This window comes from Camponotus floridanus, unplaced genomic scaffold, assembly GCF_003227725.1.
Source record: "Camponotus floridanus strain SB8 unplaced genomic scaffold, Cflo_v7.5 scaffold15, whole genome shotgun sequence".
In the NCBI taxonomy this organism is placed as follows: Eukaryota; Metazoa; Arthropoda; class Insecta; order Hymenoptera; family Formicidae; genus Camponotus; species Camponotus floridanus.
The window spans coordinates 2,120,503-2,142,357 of NW_020229270.1; the positions used below are offsets into that span (position 1 = coordinate 2,120,503).

At 36.4% G+C, this 21,855-nt stretch overlaps 1 protein-coding gene across 4 annotated transcripts in view; it reads right to left on the reverse strand.

Annotated features, from left to right (window-relative positions):
- Positions 1–21,855, reverse strand: part of LOC105252820 (T-lymphocyte activation antigen CD86) — an 81,015-nt gene that overhangs the window by 28,258 nt on the left and 30,902 nt on the right. For all 4 annotated transcript variants that reach the window (XR_002192621.2, XM_025406618.1, XM_025406617.1 and 1 more), the window contains exon 2: positions 870–1,039. Coding sequence is in view for 3 of the 4 variants with exons in the window: in XM_025406618.1 (XP_025262403.1) it covers positions 870–1,039 (170 nt within the window). In the remaining variant the exon portion in view is untranslated. The remainder of the gene's footprint in view (positions 1–869; positions 1,040–21,855) is intronic.

The window sequence follows — 21,855 nt, forward strand, 5'->3', positions numbered from 1 at the left end:
TTTCGGATAATCCAGTACGAAAATTTATCAACGTCAGCGAAGAATCGATCGCGATAGAATCTAGAAAAAAATACTTTGTGCGATATAAGAAGATTAATTGGAGATCTCGCGATAATTGAGTGATTTAATTTCACAATGACAAATTTGTTTGTGGTTGCTTCAGCCCCCTCGCAAGGACAAAATTTAACCGCGAGAATCTGTTGACGTATAATCAAGCGTTAAAGCGTTCACCGAGCTTTACATAATTTACCTAATAAGCGGATTAATCGGTTAATTGGTTTTTTTCAAAACCGTTGACACCATTGGCAAGATTATTGTCTGTCAAAAGTTTAAGCAAAATCATTTTACGGCATTTTGTGATCTTGTATTGTCAACTTGTACTTGTATGTTATCTTGTTTTTAATCCTTTCATGAGCAAGCGTTCATTAAACCCATGCATGAGTGGAATAGTAAAGAAGTAAATAATAATGACATAATAATATGATATTATCGTTGCAAGAATATAAATCAACTATAAAACGAATCTTTGAGAATAAAGTTCATTAAAAATCGAAAGTAACAAAAACAAACAATTTTCATGTTTTTACGAGATAAAACGCCGGAAAATACACACGTGAAAAAATATTACATTCATATAATTGAAAAATAATATAAAAATACTTTTCAAAGTCAAAATTGATAAAAATAATATCTTCTCAAGGGCATCGCGATATAAGTTGAATATCCCATGAGAATAATCTTCAAAATCGAAATCATTAGATGTTTGCAATGTTTAACAGACTCGCGATCATTGCAGCAAAATGCTAAGTTTCCGAACTTGGCACTGTTATTACAACGACGAGCTCTTGATAAGGAAACTTGAGACTTACCGCGCGATCGCCAAGATTGCGCACCCTACAGTGTAGGTAAGCGGATTGCCCGACGGTGGTTGTGGTCTCCCTCTTTGTCGTGTTGTCGAAGTAAGGTTGACTAAAGGGTTGCTCCCAGTAAGAGGACGGATGGTGCTCCACCACCGCTCTCCCGTTCTTGGCCGCGCATTCTGTCAAAAACAATAAGGTCCGTTAATGAGATTTATTTATCATCGCCATCAATAAAATAACGTCGCGCAACATTGGCGTTGAAGTAAAATTTAAAAGTCCTGAATAACCAAGTCTTTTAAAGATTGAAGAGAGCGAGAATTGAATAACAGAAGCTAATTAATTGAGCTAATTATTCGATATTAAATTTAAAAGAAAAAAGAATTCACATTATACTAAAATATCTTATAGTGAGAATTATTAAATTGTGTGTATAATTGAGAATAGATATCTTAATAGCATATCAATAATTGTGCAAAATTTGTGTCAATATCGATGCGATAATGCGATAAATAAATGGATAAACCGATAAAAGATATAGTACAAAAACAAAATTTTATCGACAAGTGACCGAAGCGTTATTAGCTCGCATAAAATCTCCCTTGTACCGCGCTTTCATAAGAAAATCGATTTTTCTCGCTCAACGGAAGAACGAGTTCTCATTACCGGGATAAGTTCGAGTTTATCCGGTTGAGTTTAAAGCTGAACCTGGACTGAGCCAGTACGAATACAGAAATTCAGATCCGGGACGCTGTTTGAGACGTCGATTGCCGCGAACGGACGAACGAACTCTAATAGAACACCCTTCGGGAATTCTACTTCGTTTCTGGTATATTAGGTGAAGGTACATCTTTGCGATGAGATTTCTGCCGGAACGAAAATCCGATCGATGCCTGGGAATTGCAAGATTTAGATAGACTGATCACATCGTTCATTAGAGAAGTTATGTAAACATAAAAAGAATATTCGTTCCTAATATCTTCCATGCAATTTTATCCTTGTGCAATTTTTTATCATTCCTTATGTCGGGCGTGAATAGTCTCTCGAAGCTAACATTTATTCCTGAAATATCGTATTTGAAATCGGATAAAAAACAAATTGAATGTCGAGGAGATTGAAATAACTGCAAAAAATAATGATAAGAATAGGATATAAAGAAGAATGCGGAAAGATATAATAAGAAATATTATTTGATATACCATACAATATCGTCATCTCATTAAAGATATTTAATAGACTTTGAGACGCGTTTTTTACAGCATCCTTTCGAGTGCGGCTGTTTTTCAAAGTAACGATCTGCCGGTGTGGCGTAAAATTCCTTGCAACAGTCCCTCATCAATTTTTTTCAGCCCACACCCTCATCTCTCTCCAACCGCTCGTCTCACTGATTACTTTATTCCGAGAAAACGATACTCTTGGTAACCGGCGACGTAAAAACCCGTCCGAGAAACCTTTTATGTACGTTATACGAGGTCTCTCTTAGCAAAGTGAGAAAATTTACGAAGGGATGCTACCGAAGAATTTGTATTCTAACGTTGATACTTTATAAACACGGTGGCTACGTCATAATGCCAGTCTTAATTATTAATCAAATATTTTATATTTAGATATATTGCGTAATGTAATCAATATTTTGACGAAGTAAAAATTAATTGTCAAAAGTTAATGACGGTTACTTTACCCCCAATATTAGAAATATTTGCCATTTTCAAGAAACGCTAGAAAAACGTTTTTCTTATCTTTTTTTAACGCGTAATAATTCCGCTTGTATCAGTATGTTTCGCGCAAAACGCAATCGATTGATACATTATACAAATTAACAATCGTAAATTTCTCCCATTTCAAAGCAAATTCGTTGGGAAATTCCCGAATGCGGAATCGAACCGCCGATATTCTCCTCCCTCGAAATACCGGAAAGTTGCACAATGCGGGGCAAAAAGCAACCGATTCCAATCGCAGGCTGTTAATCGGGTTTTTCGTCGGATTGCAGCCGGCACGATGAAAGTGGATGGCAAAAAACATTTAAAAACTATAGGACGGGTCGGAGCGAGTTCGGAAAGAATGAGTTTGTTAACCCCGACTGTGCTCTTCTTTCTCCACGGAAAGTTCGAGGCAAAGGAACTCTGGCAGGATGAGAAGCTTCAGGTGTTTGCTAATGGCCCGCGGCGCCAAAACCAATCATTCGTCGATGGCCGTCCCTCTCCGTTTGTTCAGTCGTACTTTTTATCAGTCTCGTCAATGCTCGATTTTCATTTCCATATTAACGTGAAGCTCGAAAGAAATCCGATGACGAACATCAATGGTCCAGATATTTTCACGTGTATCAGCGCGCATGCGTGTCGACCTACTTCGATTAACATATAGTACTACTGTTCAAAATAAGTCACGGACACACAGGAATTTAATTTAAAATACCACGTGGAATTTTACAATCTCGATTTATGCGCGCGTGCATAAAACAAATTAAATAAATTATTATTCATTAAATAATGGTTAACAATAAATACAGTTTCATATTAATTGTTACGAAAGAGTGACTTGATATATAGTGTAAAGTTAATTAAAAATTTAGATAAACAATTTCCACCTTGTTTTGTATAAAATACACTTCAGCTACAGTATAATTAAATCGTAGAAATGAAATTTTTTCTTTCTCGGACGGTTTTTCTTTGATTTTCGTTAGAGATGTAAAACCAAGTCACGGCAACTACGTCTCGTGCAGTGACTCAAATGCAAAAACTTGGGGTCTCCCAAAGTTACATTTCAACTATTTTCTTGTTATTCCATTTCCAACGAAACTGGTGCAGCTAGCACCCGCGAAAAGAAATCGAAGAAATGCAAAACTAAAGCTCAGTATACAAAGGACTCTCAATAGTTTCGATGTTTCGCTTAAAGAATTTTGCAATCGCTTCTCAAAGACGCTCAAGGTAGCGATATCGCAAAAATAAAGATAAACTTTTGCTAAAAAAAAAGAAAATCAGCGATCGTTACATATTTGCAAAGAAACGCGGTTTCCAAAGAGACGAAGAATGAGAAACAGAGAAAAGCGTTTATCGCGAGGTAGATTCGTTTGTTTAGTTCCTCAAGACAAACGCGACGTTCACTCGAATGTGTTTGTTAGCTACGCGGAAGCAATCCTTTCGAAGAGATTACGAAACGAGGAACGCGGAGAATGTCGTCGAGGCGTCTGCTTTTCGCGAAAGTAACGCAACACTCCTCGTTGAAATCCAAGTAGCTTATGTTCCCGGCCTCTCAGCTTGTTCAGTCGCGTGGAGAACTCGAACGAAGCTATGTGTCTTCGGATTCAGGACGTGTCTGCTCGAAAGACACGCGCGAAATTTTCCCCGCGAAAAAGATCCAGAAAAAGTCGAGAGAAAAGTTTCTATTTAAGGATGTGGCAAGGATTCGCCTCTGCTCACACTCACTCACGTTTTTCTAGACCAAACAAGATTCGCTGGTTTTGCCATTTTGCTTCTATAGAGTTATCTTCTGACCGGAAATATCCCAAAAGAGATGTGCAATCGAATAAACGTATGTAATAGTAATCCCGAAAAAACTATGAAATAAATATTTCACTCTATAAAAATAAAATCTTCTCGGTATAGTAATCTATTCGATGTATATTAAATTCATCATTCGCGTTGCAAGTTCATAAAACTCGCTCCATTTCACGATATTAATCCGGACGAGTTATTTAATAACATCGTGGTTGTGGAAAACCACTACGCTTTCGAAGACATCGATTAACTTTACCAATATAATGGCGTATCTATCGAATAAATGGAATACCAATTGTCATCATTAAAGCAAAAATCCAGTATATATTTTAACTTTACGCAATATATAACAATAATATTTCTATGAGGAAATAAAATAATTCAGACTTAAAAGAAATTAAAAAAAGTTAAAATAAACTAAGCTTCGATATTTTTAACATTATCATTAAATAATATCATTATTATATAAGGATTTAAAAATTCATAAAAAGGAGAGAAAAATTATTATAGCCCCACATAAATCTAGAAAATTATTTTTCATCGAAAAACGTCTTGTTTTGAGGCTAATAAGATAATAAAATATTGAATGTGGAACAAACACACATATTTCAATTAAAAATTAGAGAATATCGATAAAGTTTCGCGAATGTATCTCGCGGTAACACCCTGAAAATATCACCAAAGTATTCGTCGCAAGTATTGCGTGTAATACGAAACCTCTCGCTAAAATTTAAGTGGCTTATGTTCTGCCCTGCATGTCGTCTCGTTCCTTTTCCAACGCTACTCCCATATGTGTAAAAGCGGAGCTTTTCTTCCACCCACCGACAGGCAAGCACGTTTTTTCCTTCCCGTTTTTCTCATTTTATTACATCGACTTGCAATATCGGAAAATTACGTCGAGGTTGCAACGCATCTTCCCTCGAACGAAAGGTATTAAATATTGCGTCACACAATTACTTTTGCAAGCGCTGCGTGCAATCGACATTGGCGAGAGATAGCTTGTAATCGATCTCTTTTTGTTCCTTTAATGTATATAAAAGTAATTGTATGACGTAATATTTAATATCTTTTGTTTGAGCTTTTATACATATACACACAATATAACAGAGATTAAATTAAATTAAATTTAAGACAGAGATTATATTAAATTAAATTTAAGTTCTATTAAATTCTTTAAACAAACCGAATTATACTGCTCTTCGTATAAGTTAGCCTTCGCACAAATCCTTTTCGATTGAAAGCTGACAATTGACTGAATAATATTTCAGATCTCTCTTAGGTCACGCAATAACAACAACCCCCATTTCAGCAACCTTGTACCACTAAACTGTTGTTTATGTTCGAAATCTTAGTATTAATGTTTATGTTCGAAAACCTTTAGTATTATCAATGTTTGGTTTCAAAAAATAAAATCTTCTCGTTATTAAATATTCACATCAATATAGCGATTTGATTAATGTAATTTAAAGTTATAGTTTTTCTATTAAATTAAATTTATATATATATATATATATATATATATATATAATATTTAATTTAATAAAACTTTGAACTATTTTTAATCTTTCTGTTTCTTTCTCATTTTTTCTCTTTCTATATTAATTCTTTCTTCATTAGAATTTATTTATTTTAAGAAATTTCGAATTTTTTATAAATTTTTCTAAATAAATAATTATATACAATTTCTTGAAAACCTTCATTAATTATCATTAAATTATTTCTCTTTAAAATTTGGAATATACATAAACTAGGATGCGAATCTACCGAGTAGTTTTAAAAAATATGTCCGTAAATAAAAAAGTACGTCCAAAATTCCGGAAGCTAAGAACGAAAAAGTTGAAAGTAAAATTATAGAGCGACATTTTTAGGATGTGAAATTCATGAAAAAATAAAAGTATAATTAAAAACGTTGACGCAAAGTGGCATAAATGGCAAAGTGCCACGCGACAAGAACAGTTTTAAGCGCTTTATTAGGAAAGATGGATAAGAGAAATATATATATATACAACAAAATATATATATATATATATATATATATCAACAAAATCGCGTAAAACAATGCGAGCCTTTACTTACTATTTTGTAAATTTACGAACGCTCCGGTATAAGATGAGTTCACGGGAGTTTTACAGTTCGACGAGTTGAGAAGAACAACGGCCGTTTTAAAAGAAGAGTAAGAGTGTAAAGTGAAACGGTGAAGGTAGATTAATTCTTTCGTTTAAGCAATGCTCGTAAATGCTTGTGGTTTCCTGAACTCGAATAATTCATTTCAAAGTAATAGCCGATATCTACAAACATCTACAAACAAATTATATATATGCATATCAATATAGAGGTAGAACAATATATTCACTCATAAGAATATATTATTATAGCTAGTTAACTTCACATTTTTTTTACGTAATCATCGTTTATAATAAAATGTAATGCAATCATGTGTAATGTATAAACGATGTGAATCTCATATTTTTCGCATACAAATCATTAATTTGCAAATTACATTAGGAAAATAAATTTAGAAGATAAACTAGAGGAATAACTTATTAACTTTAGTCTCTCAACGTGTTTGCAATCTTAAGATTCGATGCTGGAGAAATATAAATTTCCATATCTTTCGCTAGTATAAGTGAATCTTTATTCGCGTGAGAAATATTTTATCTCTCACTTATTACATTCTCCAGAGCAGGCTATTTATATTATACGAGCCAACTCGTCCATTTGTCTCGACAATTTCGGCGACTTTATAAAAGAATCTCCGCCGTCGTCGCTCCCGCGTCTAAATTGATAAAGAATGGCGTGAATCGAAGTGTACGCAGGTGAATATATTGCACGAAGATGCGTATGCCGGTCGCGCAATCGCAATCGATGTCGTCCATAAATTTGCGGGTGGTCGTGACCATCGCTTGTCCCAGGCATTCGTTCTCTTCTCGCCCCTTCCCGTATCCATCGCGTGTCCGCGCATTTATCAGCGATTTAAGGGTCGTTTCTGGCCGAAGGTGGACTTATTACGATGCAGATTCGGACCGGTAGTAGCTAAAGTAGCTCGTCTTTCGGATCCGCTCCGGAAGGAGAATCTTGCGGGGGCACGCGACGGCAATTTTAAACGCGCGAACGCGCCATTAAAGGCACGTGCCAGTCATCGCTCCCCGCGTTACATTTGCATTAAATTCAAACGAGCCGTTAATCGGTCGAAGCGCGATGATATCGCGCGAGATTCTTCAATGAATCGACAACGAGAAGCAGAGAGAGATCGAACATGTCCCACGGTTCGCTGAATGAAACGAAGAGATGTTTGACTTTCCCTGTAATCTTAACTCATTACAACGTCAAATAGTCGATGTCATCCTGTGAATTGAGAATATTCCGAGCAAGATGTTACGTGGTTGAATTTCGACGCTTATTCAACGAGCATTAACTTGATATCATGGAACAAGAACCACCAATGTCATCGACTCTACAACGATAGGCGAAGGGAATATTAGGTATAAAGTGTTCTGTTGCAACCATTTATCAAATATTAACTCAATGCATAACTTTGCAAACAAGGTGTTTCGCCTTCATTCATAGAGTATTAGCTTGATATCTGGGTATGAAAACAAATGTCTGTAACATGCTGAGAGAAATGTTTTATAGAGAAAATATAATTCAATATGGAATCTTTGTAAACGGCATCAACATTATGAAAAGTTTATAAACATTTTATCTTACTTGTAACAGATATATGCATATAAAAATGTATGAATTGAAATGAATTTGCGAATTAAGCCGCATACAAATATATCTATCCGTCATAGTGGGTCTGGACTATCGTGGGACATTTCGCGCGATCAACTTCAAGTGTTTAAGTCGACGTTCTCGCTACGAACTCGAGGATAAAGTAGACCAAAGAGAAGTTAAGCTCCTTATCGCGCGGGCCAGAAATGTTGGTCGCGGCAGGACCGGCCTCTCCGGACCAAACGAATCCGGGGATTCTTTTCCAGGACGATTCCAGGCGAATGGATTCGGTCGAATTCATCTCTTATTGCAACGGTAACTTCGACAGCGCGGAATATCCGCAATGGGTACCGTCGTTCGCAAACAGAGACGTCGGTGGTGAGGGGTCGCTTTTAAGTAAGTGGAGTGGCCGCGAATACGCAAACTTTCGGGCGCTTGTCGAATGGAAACGTCCGAAACTTTTCCAATTTCTTGCGTCAAAGGGAATATCCGATAAACACGGCCGCGCCGCCGTAATTAAAAGTACGCAAAGCCGCGGGATCGCGAATACTTTTCGAGGCGAGCGTGTGAAACCGCGATCCACTTAATCCCGCAGATCGGACAGAGACGAGAGAATCCGCAACGCGATTTCTTTGGGTTACGTGACGAGATGATCTTTTCATCGAAAAGCGACGAAAAAATTTTCACGCGAACTGTATCGATTGAACTATATACGTCGAAAAGGAATGAGATCGCGATAATTGCACCAAAATTTTTAATAGACTTTGAATTGGGTTTGCATCTGATTAAATTTAATCGATTCGACATCGAATAAATGTATCGCGCTATCGCGTTGAAATGCAACAAGTAATTTATGAAATTATCATCATACGAGATCTATGTAAAAACGACAATAATTAGATTTGCCGAATCAAAGTATTAGTGGTTATTGGTGATCTCGCGTTATCGGGACGCGATGTCAAAGTCAATCCTCGGCGAATTAGCGCGTCACGATAACGAAAGGCATGTAATAAATCTGTGTTCATGTCTGTGTAAAGCGTTAGACACAGAACAAACGCGGACAATCGGATGAAGATAGTAAATGATGCACGGGACGAATATTGTTTACGGATTTAATGGCGAGTTTTATAGTTTGATCGATGTGCGGATTAAACCGAATATGCGGATTTGATCTAAAGCGCGATCTGATACATATCGATAGCGACCGACCGAAATGCTATTCATTACTTCCACCACATATGTGTTCATTTTAAGTCAGTTCTCGAGTTAAAACAATCATTATATTTTCCGCAAATGCTTATTAACTGTCTTGTAAATCTGTATTTTATTTTATCATATATGTATGAATTTTGAAAGAGAAAAAGAGAGGCAGAAAAAAGAAAATAGTTAGTTCATATATAGTAAATTCAAATATATATTTGTCGTTAATTTTTTTTGTTATCCTAAAATTTTCATAGAATGAGTCATTTATTCTTCTTAATTTTGCGCATTAGAAATAAGATGGATTAGCTCTCATTCTTGAATCAAACTTCTACCAATAAAATTTGGCATAGAAGGCGCATATAAATTTGAGCGCATGTTCGCGGAATGCGATCGAGTCGGCGATATTAATGAGATAAATTTAAGATCGATTCGTTCATAATAAAATCGATCGATTGAGAATATTGATTCTCTGGAATTTCCATCGGAGCGCGTGCCAACGATGAAAACTCAGTTTCAGCGTATATATGCAATCATAATAATAGTACAAGATTTATTGCATTTTTCAGTTATGTAACAATGCCGAGGACAGGACACGGAGGGGCAGACAAATATAATAGATCCTCCATCCATATTGACACGCGCATGTATGTACATATATTCGATCAGGCGCGCAAGCTTATGCAAAACGTCCATGTTCGCGGTAACACACTTCCAGTTTGGATCCTCGATAATGGCTAACGTCAAAAATATTGCTTTCAATAACGCGGAAAAGGATGGAGGAGGACACTGCCCGCCCCATCGGTCCCCTCCGATCGAAAGGAATTTTAATAAACGAGGTTTCGCATCCGTGAGAGTCATAATACTGGTCGTCTGAGCGTAAGTAAATGTACGTATGTGTGTTCGTGCTCCTTTGCCTTGCAAATTTCGCGAATACGGTCGCGTCCTCATTACACGAGTTGTACGTCACAAGCTCGCATTAGAATCGGCGAAAACGATGTTGCCGCGCCCAGAATTACGTGTGTATTATTGCATAACGAATAGGAAGATTGTTTCTTATATTTTATATGATTAGAGAAAATCCGAAGTCACGTGTGTGAAACACGCGATAGATACTCTGACAAGTTATTAACAATTCAAAAACTTATGTCCAGAAAAAAAAAGACAAATTTTTTTATAATAAAAAAGATAATGTTTTTTTTTATATTAAATCGCGTCTCGTATTATAAAGAAGAAGTGTAAAACAATATTTAAAAGACTCAATTATGGAGAATTATTTCTTAAGAAATAAAATTCCCTTTTTAACTTCCCTTTCCCTCTTATTCCCTTTCTTGCCTCTAACAAAAGAATCTTTTGACAACAATTTTTTTCTCTTCATCTCACAGAGATCAGTGTAAGGTTTATAACGTTTTCAATAGTTGTCGACCGATAGAATTTTTGTTGGTCGAATAATGTAAATTCCAGAGAATCAAAATCCTGCAAAGCGCGTTGCGTGTTACATATCATTAATCGCGCCGAACACGAGAGTTTCTCGTTACTGAATCAGCAGCCCCTAATCTTTGTGACGTGAAAAAAAGCGTGTCTTTGATGATCGTACATCGGATGACGCACTGTCACTTTATGGCACACGGGTTTTTGTGCAAACGATCGGATAAGCACCTATTGATCTATGAAACTCGCCATAGGTCTCGATTGCGATCAAATAACATTCTTATCGAAAACCTGAAAATCTTCATTAATTTTGAATGTCTCTTTTTTTCAAGCAAAGCTTGATTGCTGTTGCACATATCGATGCGAAGCAACAATATAAATAATTTTCTCAATGTAATTGTATTTGCAGTAATCATCTCAGTAAACGTTATTGCAAAATATATCGAATAGATATTTTATCGAAAAAATCATCATGTAGAACAAAAGTGTATTTTAAATGCATCTTGCAATTATATTGCAATTATATTGTTAATTATTCAGCCATTTATTATTGTAAACAACTAATAAAAAATTGAAAAATATTGGCATTTCTGGGTCAACGTGAAATGAAAAATGTACAGCCACATTTAGCGCTGCAGCAGAGCATGCGGCAAGATTACGAGCATTGTGCCGCATTGTAGCAGATGTCAAATTAAAGTGCTGCGATAACGTAAAAAATTCTCCGTAAAATTGCCATAGCTGCGATGTAATCTCGTCATTGCGATTTTACGATTGCAAAACTTTCGCATCGCAGGAAGTTTACCCGTCACTTTGATATGACTTTCAATGTTCACTGAACTTCGATTGAATAAATTTCGCAAAAATCTTCATATTTTTCCAGCAATCAGATTTGATAATTTAAGTAGCAGGAAAAAATACGGAACATTACGTACGATATTTCAAATACGAGTCTACTGTGACGATCAATCATTAATACGGCTATATAAGCTTTTTTTAAAAAGGATCAAAAGACGTAATCGGGAATTGCCATGGCAAAGTGCCCTGGGTCATGTCTATTGGAGCAAAGCAATTTCGTCGATTCGTAGCACGAAGAGAGAAGATGGAGGAAGAGGTCGAGTGATGGAAAGATGCGGGGAAAGAGAGCGTGAGGGGGTAGAAGGGAGCGAGGAGAACAGAGGCGAACGGGAGATATAGAAACGAGAACTGTCACGGACAAACCTTCGGTCAATTATAAGTTGCTTCGGGACGTGCCTCGCTTACGGAAGCCACCCGATATATTCTTAAACTAAGGCGCAGATAAAGTCGCTCGCTACACGTCGAAACGCAAAAGATTGTACGAGAATGAGTACGATTATGCAAACGTTACATGCAGTTGCAACGATGGAAATTTTTCTCAAAACGATCTCGCTTACGAATTCTTCTCTGCGCGTAGAGAGAGTAAAAAATATATTTTACTCTTTCATTATTTATATAGATATTATATGTCACAAAGCGCTTCTTTTTATTTCAGTATCTTCAAATAGAAAACGGTAATTCCTATAATTATAATTAAAATTGCATGTTGCAATATTATATTTTAAAATATTTTAGTAAATAAAGAAATGCATGACATATAAAGAGTCACGTACATCACAAAATTAATAATAATTTGATATTAATAGTAGATGAAATGTAACATATATGTAATTTGATATGACATGATGTTGAACGTACAGAAGAAATAAAGAGAGAGGTATTAATAATTTTTAAAAAAATTTTTAGAAAGAAATGACTGAAAAGATAAACAAGGAAGTTTCGAAAATTCAAAAATCCAACGATGACATCTCTATCTTGACGTCATTACCACGCTTTGTATAGCGAACGAGACAAGCACCGATCTTTCGCTTCTCTTCATAATACCACTTTCCGGAAAATCTGAGTAAATAACGTGGCCGTACGAGTCTGCTCTTTCCGAGAGGCAAGCGGTTAACGTAAACGCGATTTTATCTCTAAGCTCAATATCGAGCTGTGTATATAAAGATACGATGCTACGATCTATCGGATCGTCGAATAATCGCGCCGAGGCAAAATCGATTTCATTGACGCTGCACACGGGTTTTCTCTACAGACTTCATCGACACCCCCTCTGTTTCTCTCTTCTTATTTGATATTTCCTTACAACCAAATAGCGAATTTAAGATCGAAGAAGAGAGGAGCGTCTTTCTAAAGAACGCTCCATCGTAAGGATTCGCTCTCTTGATATTTTCTAGGGAGTAGAAATTCTACGTAAATGTCTGCCTTAGATTCAGCATCTTGTAAGAATATTTTATCAGAATCTTATAAAATAGGATTTGAGAAGATCAGCAGAATAATCATTAGATTTATCCTTATTTCTACGGTATGAAATGATTATAATTATAAAATTGTAGAGATTATGAGCATAATTATAAAATTATAAAGACATAATTGCTTCTTATATTATAAGATTGCTGCTAAATATGTATATTGTTGTCTAATGATATGTCTACATTATAATCGTGCACGTATGCAAGATAAACTTTAATAAAAGTATTCTCTCGAGATTTTTATCATGACGTTAATTTGATCTCGACAAATTACGTTATTATCCCGATTTTTATCACCAATTAATCTGTTGAAAACTTTTCGACGGCAAACATTGAATGGTTCCAATTGACTTTGCGAAAGTCCGATAATCAAAGTTACGATAAATGGTCTTTCAGACAAGAACCAACTTCCTCATCAACTGTGATTATAATATGAAAATTATCGACTCTAAAGTCTTCGCTAAATTTCATTAAAAGTAAATTAAACGATACAAAGTAGCACGATTGAAGCATTACAAGCGGAACGTATTTTGGCAAAACGTACTTTCAGGAAATCGGAGAAGAAAATTGTTTTCATTAATATCTTTCGTTTCACCAATCTCTTAATATCGCTATATGACTTCTCGATAGTTTAAGCATAAAGATTACAGAATGAATCGAGAGATAGTATCTAGATTCATATCATTGGAGTTTGTTTTGATTGTTAGTAAGATTCCTGGGGGTATCATCATCATAAAGATCTTATACCGTTTTGATTACACTAATAAGACAAATAATTACTATAAATGTAATTATTTTAGGCGCTAATATACTATAATATTATAATAGTAATAACTATAAAAATAGAAATTTTAATTATAATTCTTTTTTACTATGCAATTATTATTGACCCTTTTTTCAGCGTATCAGTATCAAGAATTATGCTAGTGAATTTTTAAATTAAAAAAAATAATATTAACTTTATTTTAAATTTTTAAACAGTACAAAAAATTTTTGTAAAAAGAATATCATATTTTTTTATAAAATATTTATATCGCAAAATTAAAATTATATGAAAAGTTTTATACTTCCTACGTAATTACATGTATATATATGTAGGATTGATATAAGCAGTAAACTTTAAATTAAAAAATAGTTATTAAATCCTTTATATATATTTTTATGTTGTATCTCGTAATTTTAAAAGCTTTTTAGCGACTTTAAAAGTTATGTTGATAATTGGAATGTTACACGGTCACGAGATCAATGTAACGTCCATAACAAACTGTCGCGGGGCAATTTTGCTAAATTATTTTGTTAAAATTCAGGAAAAATCTACGCTTGAGGCAACGGCGTAATTGCCATGGTGTATTACAAATTCAATATAACGTATCGCGGCAATTGGCAACATTTTTCTGAAATCATTGCGAGCAGAGCTGTGAAACTATTTTGCGAGTACGCCAAAATGTATTTTTTTTTCTTATTACCGTTAAGCTATACGCAGTCACCATTTTCGATATATCATTGATTATCGTAAAACTGTTGAGGCAAATTCGCGCGTACTTTGGAATCGTGGAATGTATAAGCAATAGCGAGAAATAATTTGTAAAGTTTTATTCATGCGGCAAAAAAAAGCACATTTTTTTCTTTGTGATACAAATATGGTTTTCTCAATATCATTAACTGAATATATTCGTGTTGCACTGTGTTGCAACTGTCTATATCAGCATCGTTACAGATCTCGCTCCAATTATTGCAATGTTACGTTTGTACTGCACTGTGATTATCTTTCCGCGCTCTTTACTACAACATTATTATAATATATGTACAATTTATCAGATTTTATACAGATTTTATAAAGTTGTTTGCGTCTGCCTCGCTAAAGACAAAGGATCGATACGTTCGCGGGAAGAATCGTGAGAGAGCGTTGGCGTTGACAGCAACATCCACGTGTTCGCGTTCAAAGTCAATTATGCAAATCGCTCAATCTCAGGAGTCAATGTGAAAATCAAGGGGAGGAGTGGATTCTTCGGTCGTTCGCGCGAAACTATCGCGATGCCACATCCAAGACGCGACGTGTAAATCGATGTTCCGTCAGCGCAAGCCGGGAAAACGGCGGTTTTACGACGTTGCAGCCGTTTCTCCGACTGTTTATCCGATTTCTTCGTTACATATCTTTTCCTCCCTCTGTGTATGACGTACCGGAACTACTTTATTACCGCTGCAGACCGAATCGTAAACGCGAGATAAACGCCCGCGCGAGATATCTCGATTATGTCGTACCGCGTTATTTCATTACTTTATGCTTGCGAAACTCCGGTTGAAACTCCGACGACGGTAATCGACATCGCGGTCGTCTTATATAATCGTGCAGGTAACGTCGTTGATGCTCTCTACGATGCAAGGTATCTCAACGATTCGATGCTGAGCCAGCAATCTGGTTGGCAAGTATCCAGCTAGCCCTTGCGAGCGCCCCCCTGAGATGCGCGCTTGCTACACGTGAATAAAATAAACTATTGACAAGTGTAGCAATAAGATACCCCGATGCTAGATATCAGATAATGTTAACGGACTATAAATTGTAGAAACTGTTTTATTAAGATATATATATATATATATATATATATATATATATATATATGCAAAGATATTTTTCCAGAAAAGGAAGCTTAAGGAGATGTGCGATCTACGATGCGTCAAAAAATCTGCTTGCGATAATTTAATTTAATTAAAAGATACCGCTATTCAGAGATTCTTTTTCTCATGCGCTTTCAAAATTCAATCGTACCGTTAAATGTTAGAGAGAAAACGTTTCGCTGATTTCGTGACGGACTAATTGCAGCGGCACAAAGGGAAACACTTTGGAAATACGATATGTAGCGGAGTAATTTGACGTAACACCTAGTCGTTAACGAGCGGTCACAATAGAGACAAATTAGCGCAGGAATACGGTATTTCGTTGTGAGTTAACTAACTTTTCTCCTTTTTTTACTCATACCCGTCACTCGTCTCGAATAGCAAACGTTTCGCTCGCAAGTTAAACGAAAAAAATGCAGTTACATTTGACATGCATTGACTGCCGTTGGCTGCTTCGAGTACCTTTTTCACTAATATTTTTCAGCGCAGTCATGATGATACAGAATTGATGTTGTCACACCAATTTATTTAACGAATGTATTTGATTATTTTGATGGCTTACGCCCTGACAGAATAATAATGTTACCTGCGAGGGAGAAAAGGAGTCGGGTACCTCCAAAGACTTTTAATTATGTTTGCAAAACTATTTAGTGATTTAAAGAGCTGCTCGCCTTCGATTAAGGACCATCACTATTCTATCGCGTAACGACATTAATCTGTAAGAGTGTATATATATTAGTAACGACGGCACTTTAAAAGGTTCTAAGAAATGAATTACGTGCAAAAAGCGCATCGCAAGACGGCAAAAAATCGCGCGAAACTCCGCAAGAAACTCATTCACGCTAAACTAACGGGACTTTTGCCTTTTTCGAGGATTCGTTGAACCGAATCGCGTTTCTTTGACGAAGATCGCGAATGTGCGTTTATAAGCCGTTTCTAATTAGGGAAGGACCGGATTACACCTTGCGAAGCGTCCTCATACAGAGTGTGAATGCGGCCTGTAATAAGACGCGCATGACTGTCCCGCAAGAGCAATCCTATCTTGCGTAAATGTAATTACTGGAATATCCTTATGCGAAGGAGCCCTTGAAAGGACCCGTCTTCGCACACATCGACGTCCGACACAGCGCGGTCGAGAGAACTGCAGTTGCTGAGGATCGACGTGTCTCTTTGATTCGGCTTTGAGCAAATAAAATGTCGGTCAGAGGAAGCGCAAACCTTTTCTCGCGAGAGAAGCGAAGAATTTGCATGTAATACACCGTGGCACATACCGTGCATACGCTTCCCTCGCGAGGCTACGATAGGTGTTAAAGTCGGCTCGAATATTCCCTTATCGCGATCGTTGCACGAAGAGCCCGGAGCTTATCAGTAATCGGCCCTTGTGTGGGACACGGAGTCGTGCTGAGCGCGAAAAACGGAAGCGCGCGGGGCTTTCTCTGCTTTTATTCACCTTTTTTCGCTCACGACCAAAGAAAGGGGGTGAGTCGTACGTTCTCTCTCTACCCGCTCTATCCGTGATTTAACGTCGCGACGCCTCGGATCGCGAACGAGAATGACTTTCTCTCGGTCGTTGAACGTGCAACGTTGGAATGTAATTCTCACGCATTTAACGCGATTTTTTTTTTATTCTTACCTTTATTCGTCGAGCGTAAACGTTAGCTTCCGTAAAGTAGAGTTATTACACTAAATTAGGTTGATTTCGTGTTGACAGAATGATAGAAGACTTTGTAACTACGTCGAGAAAATTAATCGACGAACAAACTTTTTGCAGAGAGAGAGATGAACAAAGTGCAAACCTGAAAAAAATTTGCTGCATTACGTGAAGCATATAAATGAAAATTTACGACCATCCTGTATTTCTGATAACGTTAACTGAGGCAAATGTTTTGTTGTTATAATAAGCAGGAAATATCAAATGAGAAATCCTAACAGATGCTAGTCGATTTCTATTTTTCCGACCTACAAACATTTCTCAAGAGAGAAAGCCGATTCTTCCTTCGTTATTTTTCAGAAGCTGAGAGAAATCTATAACTTCTGCTCCGCCAACAGTTGGTATCTTTTTGCAGCAAACTTCTGCACGTAAACATCCCGATGGTCTGCTAACAAATGTTTAACGTTTCGTTTTCGAGGTCGCGCTTAACCGTGTTGTTACAACATTCTTTCAATGTATGTACATGTGCAACAGTAAATTGTATCAACTAATAATCAACGATTGTATTTTTCCCACAAAGATATAACAAAACAATAGAAAATTCTATTCGAGTCATTATATAGTCTTTTTTTATAACATCCTATTTATTTTATATGAGAACCAAGTTATTATTCAAAATGTGCTTGTATGAGAACCAAGTTATTATTCAAAATGTGCAATTTTTTAAAATAAAATTGGGTTTTCAAGCACTGCTTTTAGAATTAATTAATATTAAATTATAGCAAAATTTAAAAAAGAGTTTCTACTTATAACTTATAAAAATATCAATTAAAGAAGTATTTAAAAAAACTTGACTAATTCTTGCTATTAATTTATAATTATAGCAAATTGTTATAGCGCAATCATTAAAATTCGAAAGTTCACTCATTATCTAACAAACATGCAGCTATTATAAAAAACGCACGCGAGACATCGTTCGAAATAGGTCGAAAATTGGTAACGACGTTAAGAAATTAGATATAAAATTCGATATAAATACAGCCAAATCGTTATTTTATAATTTATACATTTGCGTAATCAAAATTGTACGAGATAAACCTTTCTATATATCTGTACAGAATTCTTTCGCACTGCTAATCCCGACACAATACCGCAGTCGAATTGTCCTAGAACCGGCGCAGCACTTTACATTTATTATTAATTCAAATTACGCCTCTGGCAGCTCGGAATTCCAGCGGTGGATAAGTTCCGTTTTAACAAGCGGAATTCTTAACCATGCCGGTATCACGTTGTCAATTTAAACTATTGCGAGGAGATTCTCTCTCCCTTTCTCTTCCCCCCCTCTCTCACTCTCTCGCATGCACGGCAGATACTTTTATCATAATTTATATACATAATTTATCGTGGTCGAAGTGTAATTCGACAAAAGTGCACTTATACTTTATCTCTGCATTTAGATCTTAATTTTCGCGAAAGAATAAAGAGATTAAATACGTGTTTATTTTATTTAATTGAGCTAATTTTCATAAAAAATATGAAAAATTTTTCAACATGATACTTTCTTTTCTCTAAAGTATACATTATGTATTTTCAATTACTCCGACAATTTGCATATTGTGTGTATATGTGATAGGCTCTCGCGGTTTTATGTATAAACACATACTCTACCCTCAAGATCTCAAAATGTCCATCCCTACTCGTCATTGATGGAGTAGCTTTATGACACGGATCCCGCGCCATTGGAGTTATTTCGTTTCGCTTCATCTCACCGTAATATAGACTTGGAACATTGCCAGATTCAGATCTTCCACGGAGCTAGCGAAATTTAACGAGCGGTCTGGTAAGACTATGCGGGTCGAGATTTAACATCTCCGTGAATTCCGCCGAAGGATCGATTGTTCCTGCGAGATATTAAGGAGAAGAATCTTTTTGTTTCGCAGAGAAAAGTTTAAGACGTTATAAAATATATCTTCGTCCTTCTTTAGAACGATAATACGATATCGAAAAACGTAATTCGTTTTAATCTATTATTAAAAGAAAGCTACATTAATAAAACTCATTAGATTATATGTGCATTAACTTAATGGTTGCAAATTTATTTTGAACAAATGTCATTCTTAATCTATTCTTATTAATACGGTCGCAAAATGTTTCGAGATTCAGCTTATGATATTTTCACGCTGTGCCGAAACGAAATGAGAACAAATTATTATATTATTAATCGTTACAAAATATATCTTTGTCCTTCTTTAGAACGATAATACGATATCGAAAAACGTAATTCGTTTTAATCTATTATTAAAAGAAAGCTACACAACTCATTAGATTATATGTGTATTAACTTAATGGTTGAAAATTTATTTTGAACAAATGTCATTCTTAATCTACTCTTATTAATACGGTTGGAATGTTTCGAGATTCAGCTCATGATATTTTCACGCTGTGCCGACACGAAATGAGAACAAATTATTATATTATTAATCACTCTGAGTTTCGCTCGAGAGACTGTCATGATTTTACGTTATCGATGAAACGCCAGTAGATTTCAGATTTCCGCCGCCGTCGAGTGTTCTCGCGGCGAACCGATGTTCCTGCCGGATTAAATCACGGGGTTTATCTTAACACTCGATAAATTACGCAATTAATTAGAGCTGGGCAATTAAGCGGAATCAGATGGTGTACAAATTTAGGAGGGCGTAATTCTCGGCGAGCGGGCGCGTGCGTGAGCTGAGAGCATAAGGCTCGCGGCGCTAAGGCTAAAAGAAAGCAATTATCCTTCTCAAGAACGATCAGACACGGAGAGGTTTCGTGCGGTTAACGTTTTATGATCGGACGAGAGTCGCTAAAGAGTGGACTGTTGTCCCGAAATTCCCATTATCGAGCACGCGTGATACACAGGGGGCTCCGAGATGGAAAAATTAACGAGCGACACGGTAATTAAAAACGATGGTTTTCGTGGGAAACAATGGTCGTCGTCACCATCTCTCTAAGAACAGACGATTAAAGCAAGAATTAAAATTTGTTTCACATGCGAGATCAAAGGTTTCGCCGGTGGCGTTAAATACGCGGATTTACTATTAAATCATTCCGTCCGGGAATTGAAGGTAGCGTCCCGGAAGACCGCAATGGCCGTTGACGTAATTTAATTTTATTATGTTCCTTTCTGGCAACGTGATAAAAGAAAAAAGGGATATTTATACAGAGTCGCGAGCTCAACAGGAGTTGTTAAAATTGCAGTTTAACGCATCATAATCACTGTATTTTTACGTATATAAGGATTTAGTGATGATATAAATATATCGTAAATCAATTTTTTATCTATATTTCTTCTACAAAATATATTTCTCTGTATTTCGTTTAAGATCCTCAGACGCCACATGCATTATTTTGACATACTTTAAAATAAAATACGCTCATATTTTCTCTTATGCAATTGTACTTTGGTCGTAAATAAAGTAATTTTGAAAGATTAGGTATAAACTTAGGATGAATTCTTTGAAAATGGAACAAAAAAACTTTTTGTAAATATGGCTCGTAAATCCTTACGATAAAGTTTTCCCAGTTATTTCTGTCATTTATTCTCGTTAAGCTACGTATCATTTCACTTGTGCCTAATGTATAATTCCCTAATTGAAAACAATCATTTTGCTTAGAATAAAATACTACGAATAAATAAATAAATAATTTATATTTCGCAAAAACTTTGAATATACATCTCTCTTACCAGAAAATATCGTAATCATAGAGCTCGAATCTAAAGTTAATGCGACATTTCGCATTAAGGACGAAAAGTGGAACGTTTCGTAGCTTTAAAGGTTCAATCTCAAAAATTACCACGTGCCTGAGGTCGGCTTTTCTAGTCACAGCGGCCAGTGGCCTTTCGGGATTCAACGCGGCGAGAATCAATAGCGCGTTTGCTGAAGATTCGCGCAACGCATCCATTACAACGTCAAGTTCATTCTCCGTATGTAAAGTAGACAGTACGGCGAGCTGCGGAACTTGTCAGTGCGAGAAGGGCCTTTATTGGCCATCGAATAAGCACCACCGACAGGATAACCGCGTAAATGCGAGAGAACGCTCGGGCCATTGCAAACAGTGACGTTTCCCGTCGGAATTTTAGCTAGAATGGAAATTTCAGTTAGTTGTGCTTACCACCCGATAATACAACGGTTACATTTACGTTTAACGACAATTTCGCAAGTGAGAGGAGTGCGATAGAGCCGAGTCATCCTTTGGTTTAAGTCCTCTTTCGCGGCCGACAAATCGTATTCGCGGCTCGGTGACCGTAAAATCGTATTACGGTCGTCGGTATCCGCCGAGCGATGTGTCGCTAATACAATATAAGCCACACGGAGAGTGCTCTGAGAGTTCGACAGACAGTCGCGAATGAAATTGACCCTTCGCGAGCACTTCGTCCGCGCATCCAGAACTTTGCAACACAAGCACGCGTTGCACCTAGTCACATTTACAACTCTAGACGACTCTAGTTTGCCACAGAGAAAATTGGACCGCGACGGAGCTCTGATCTACGAACGTGCGATGCAATCAGCTAGAGGCGATTAATA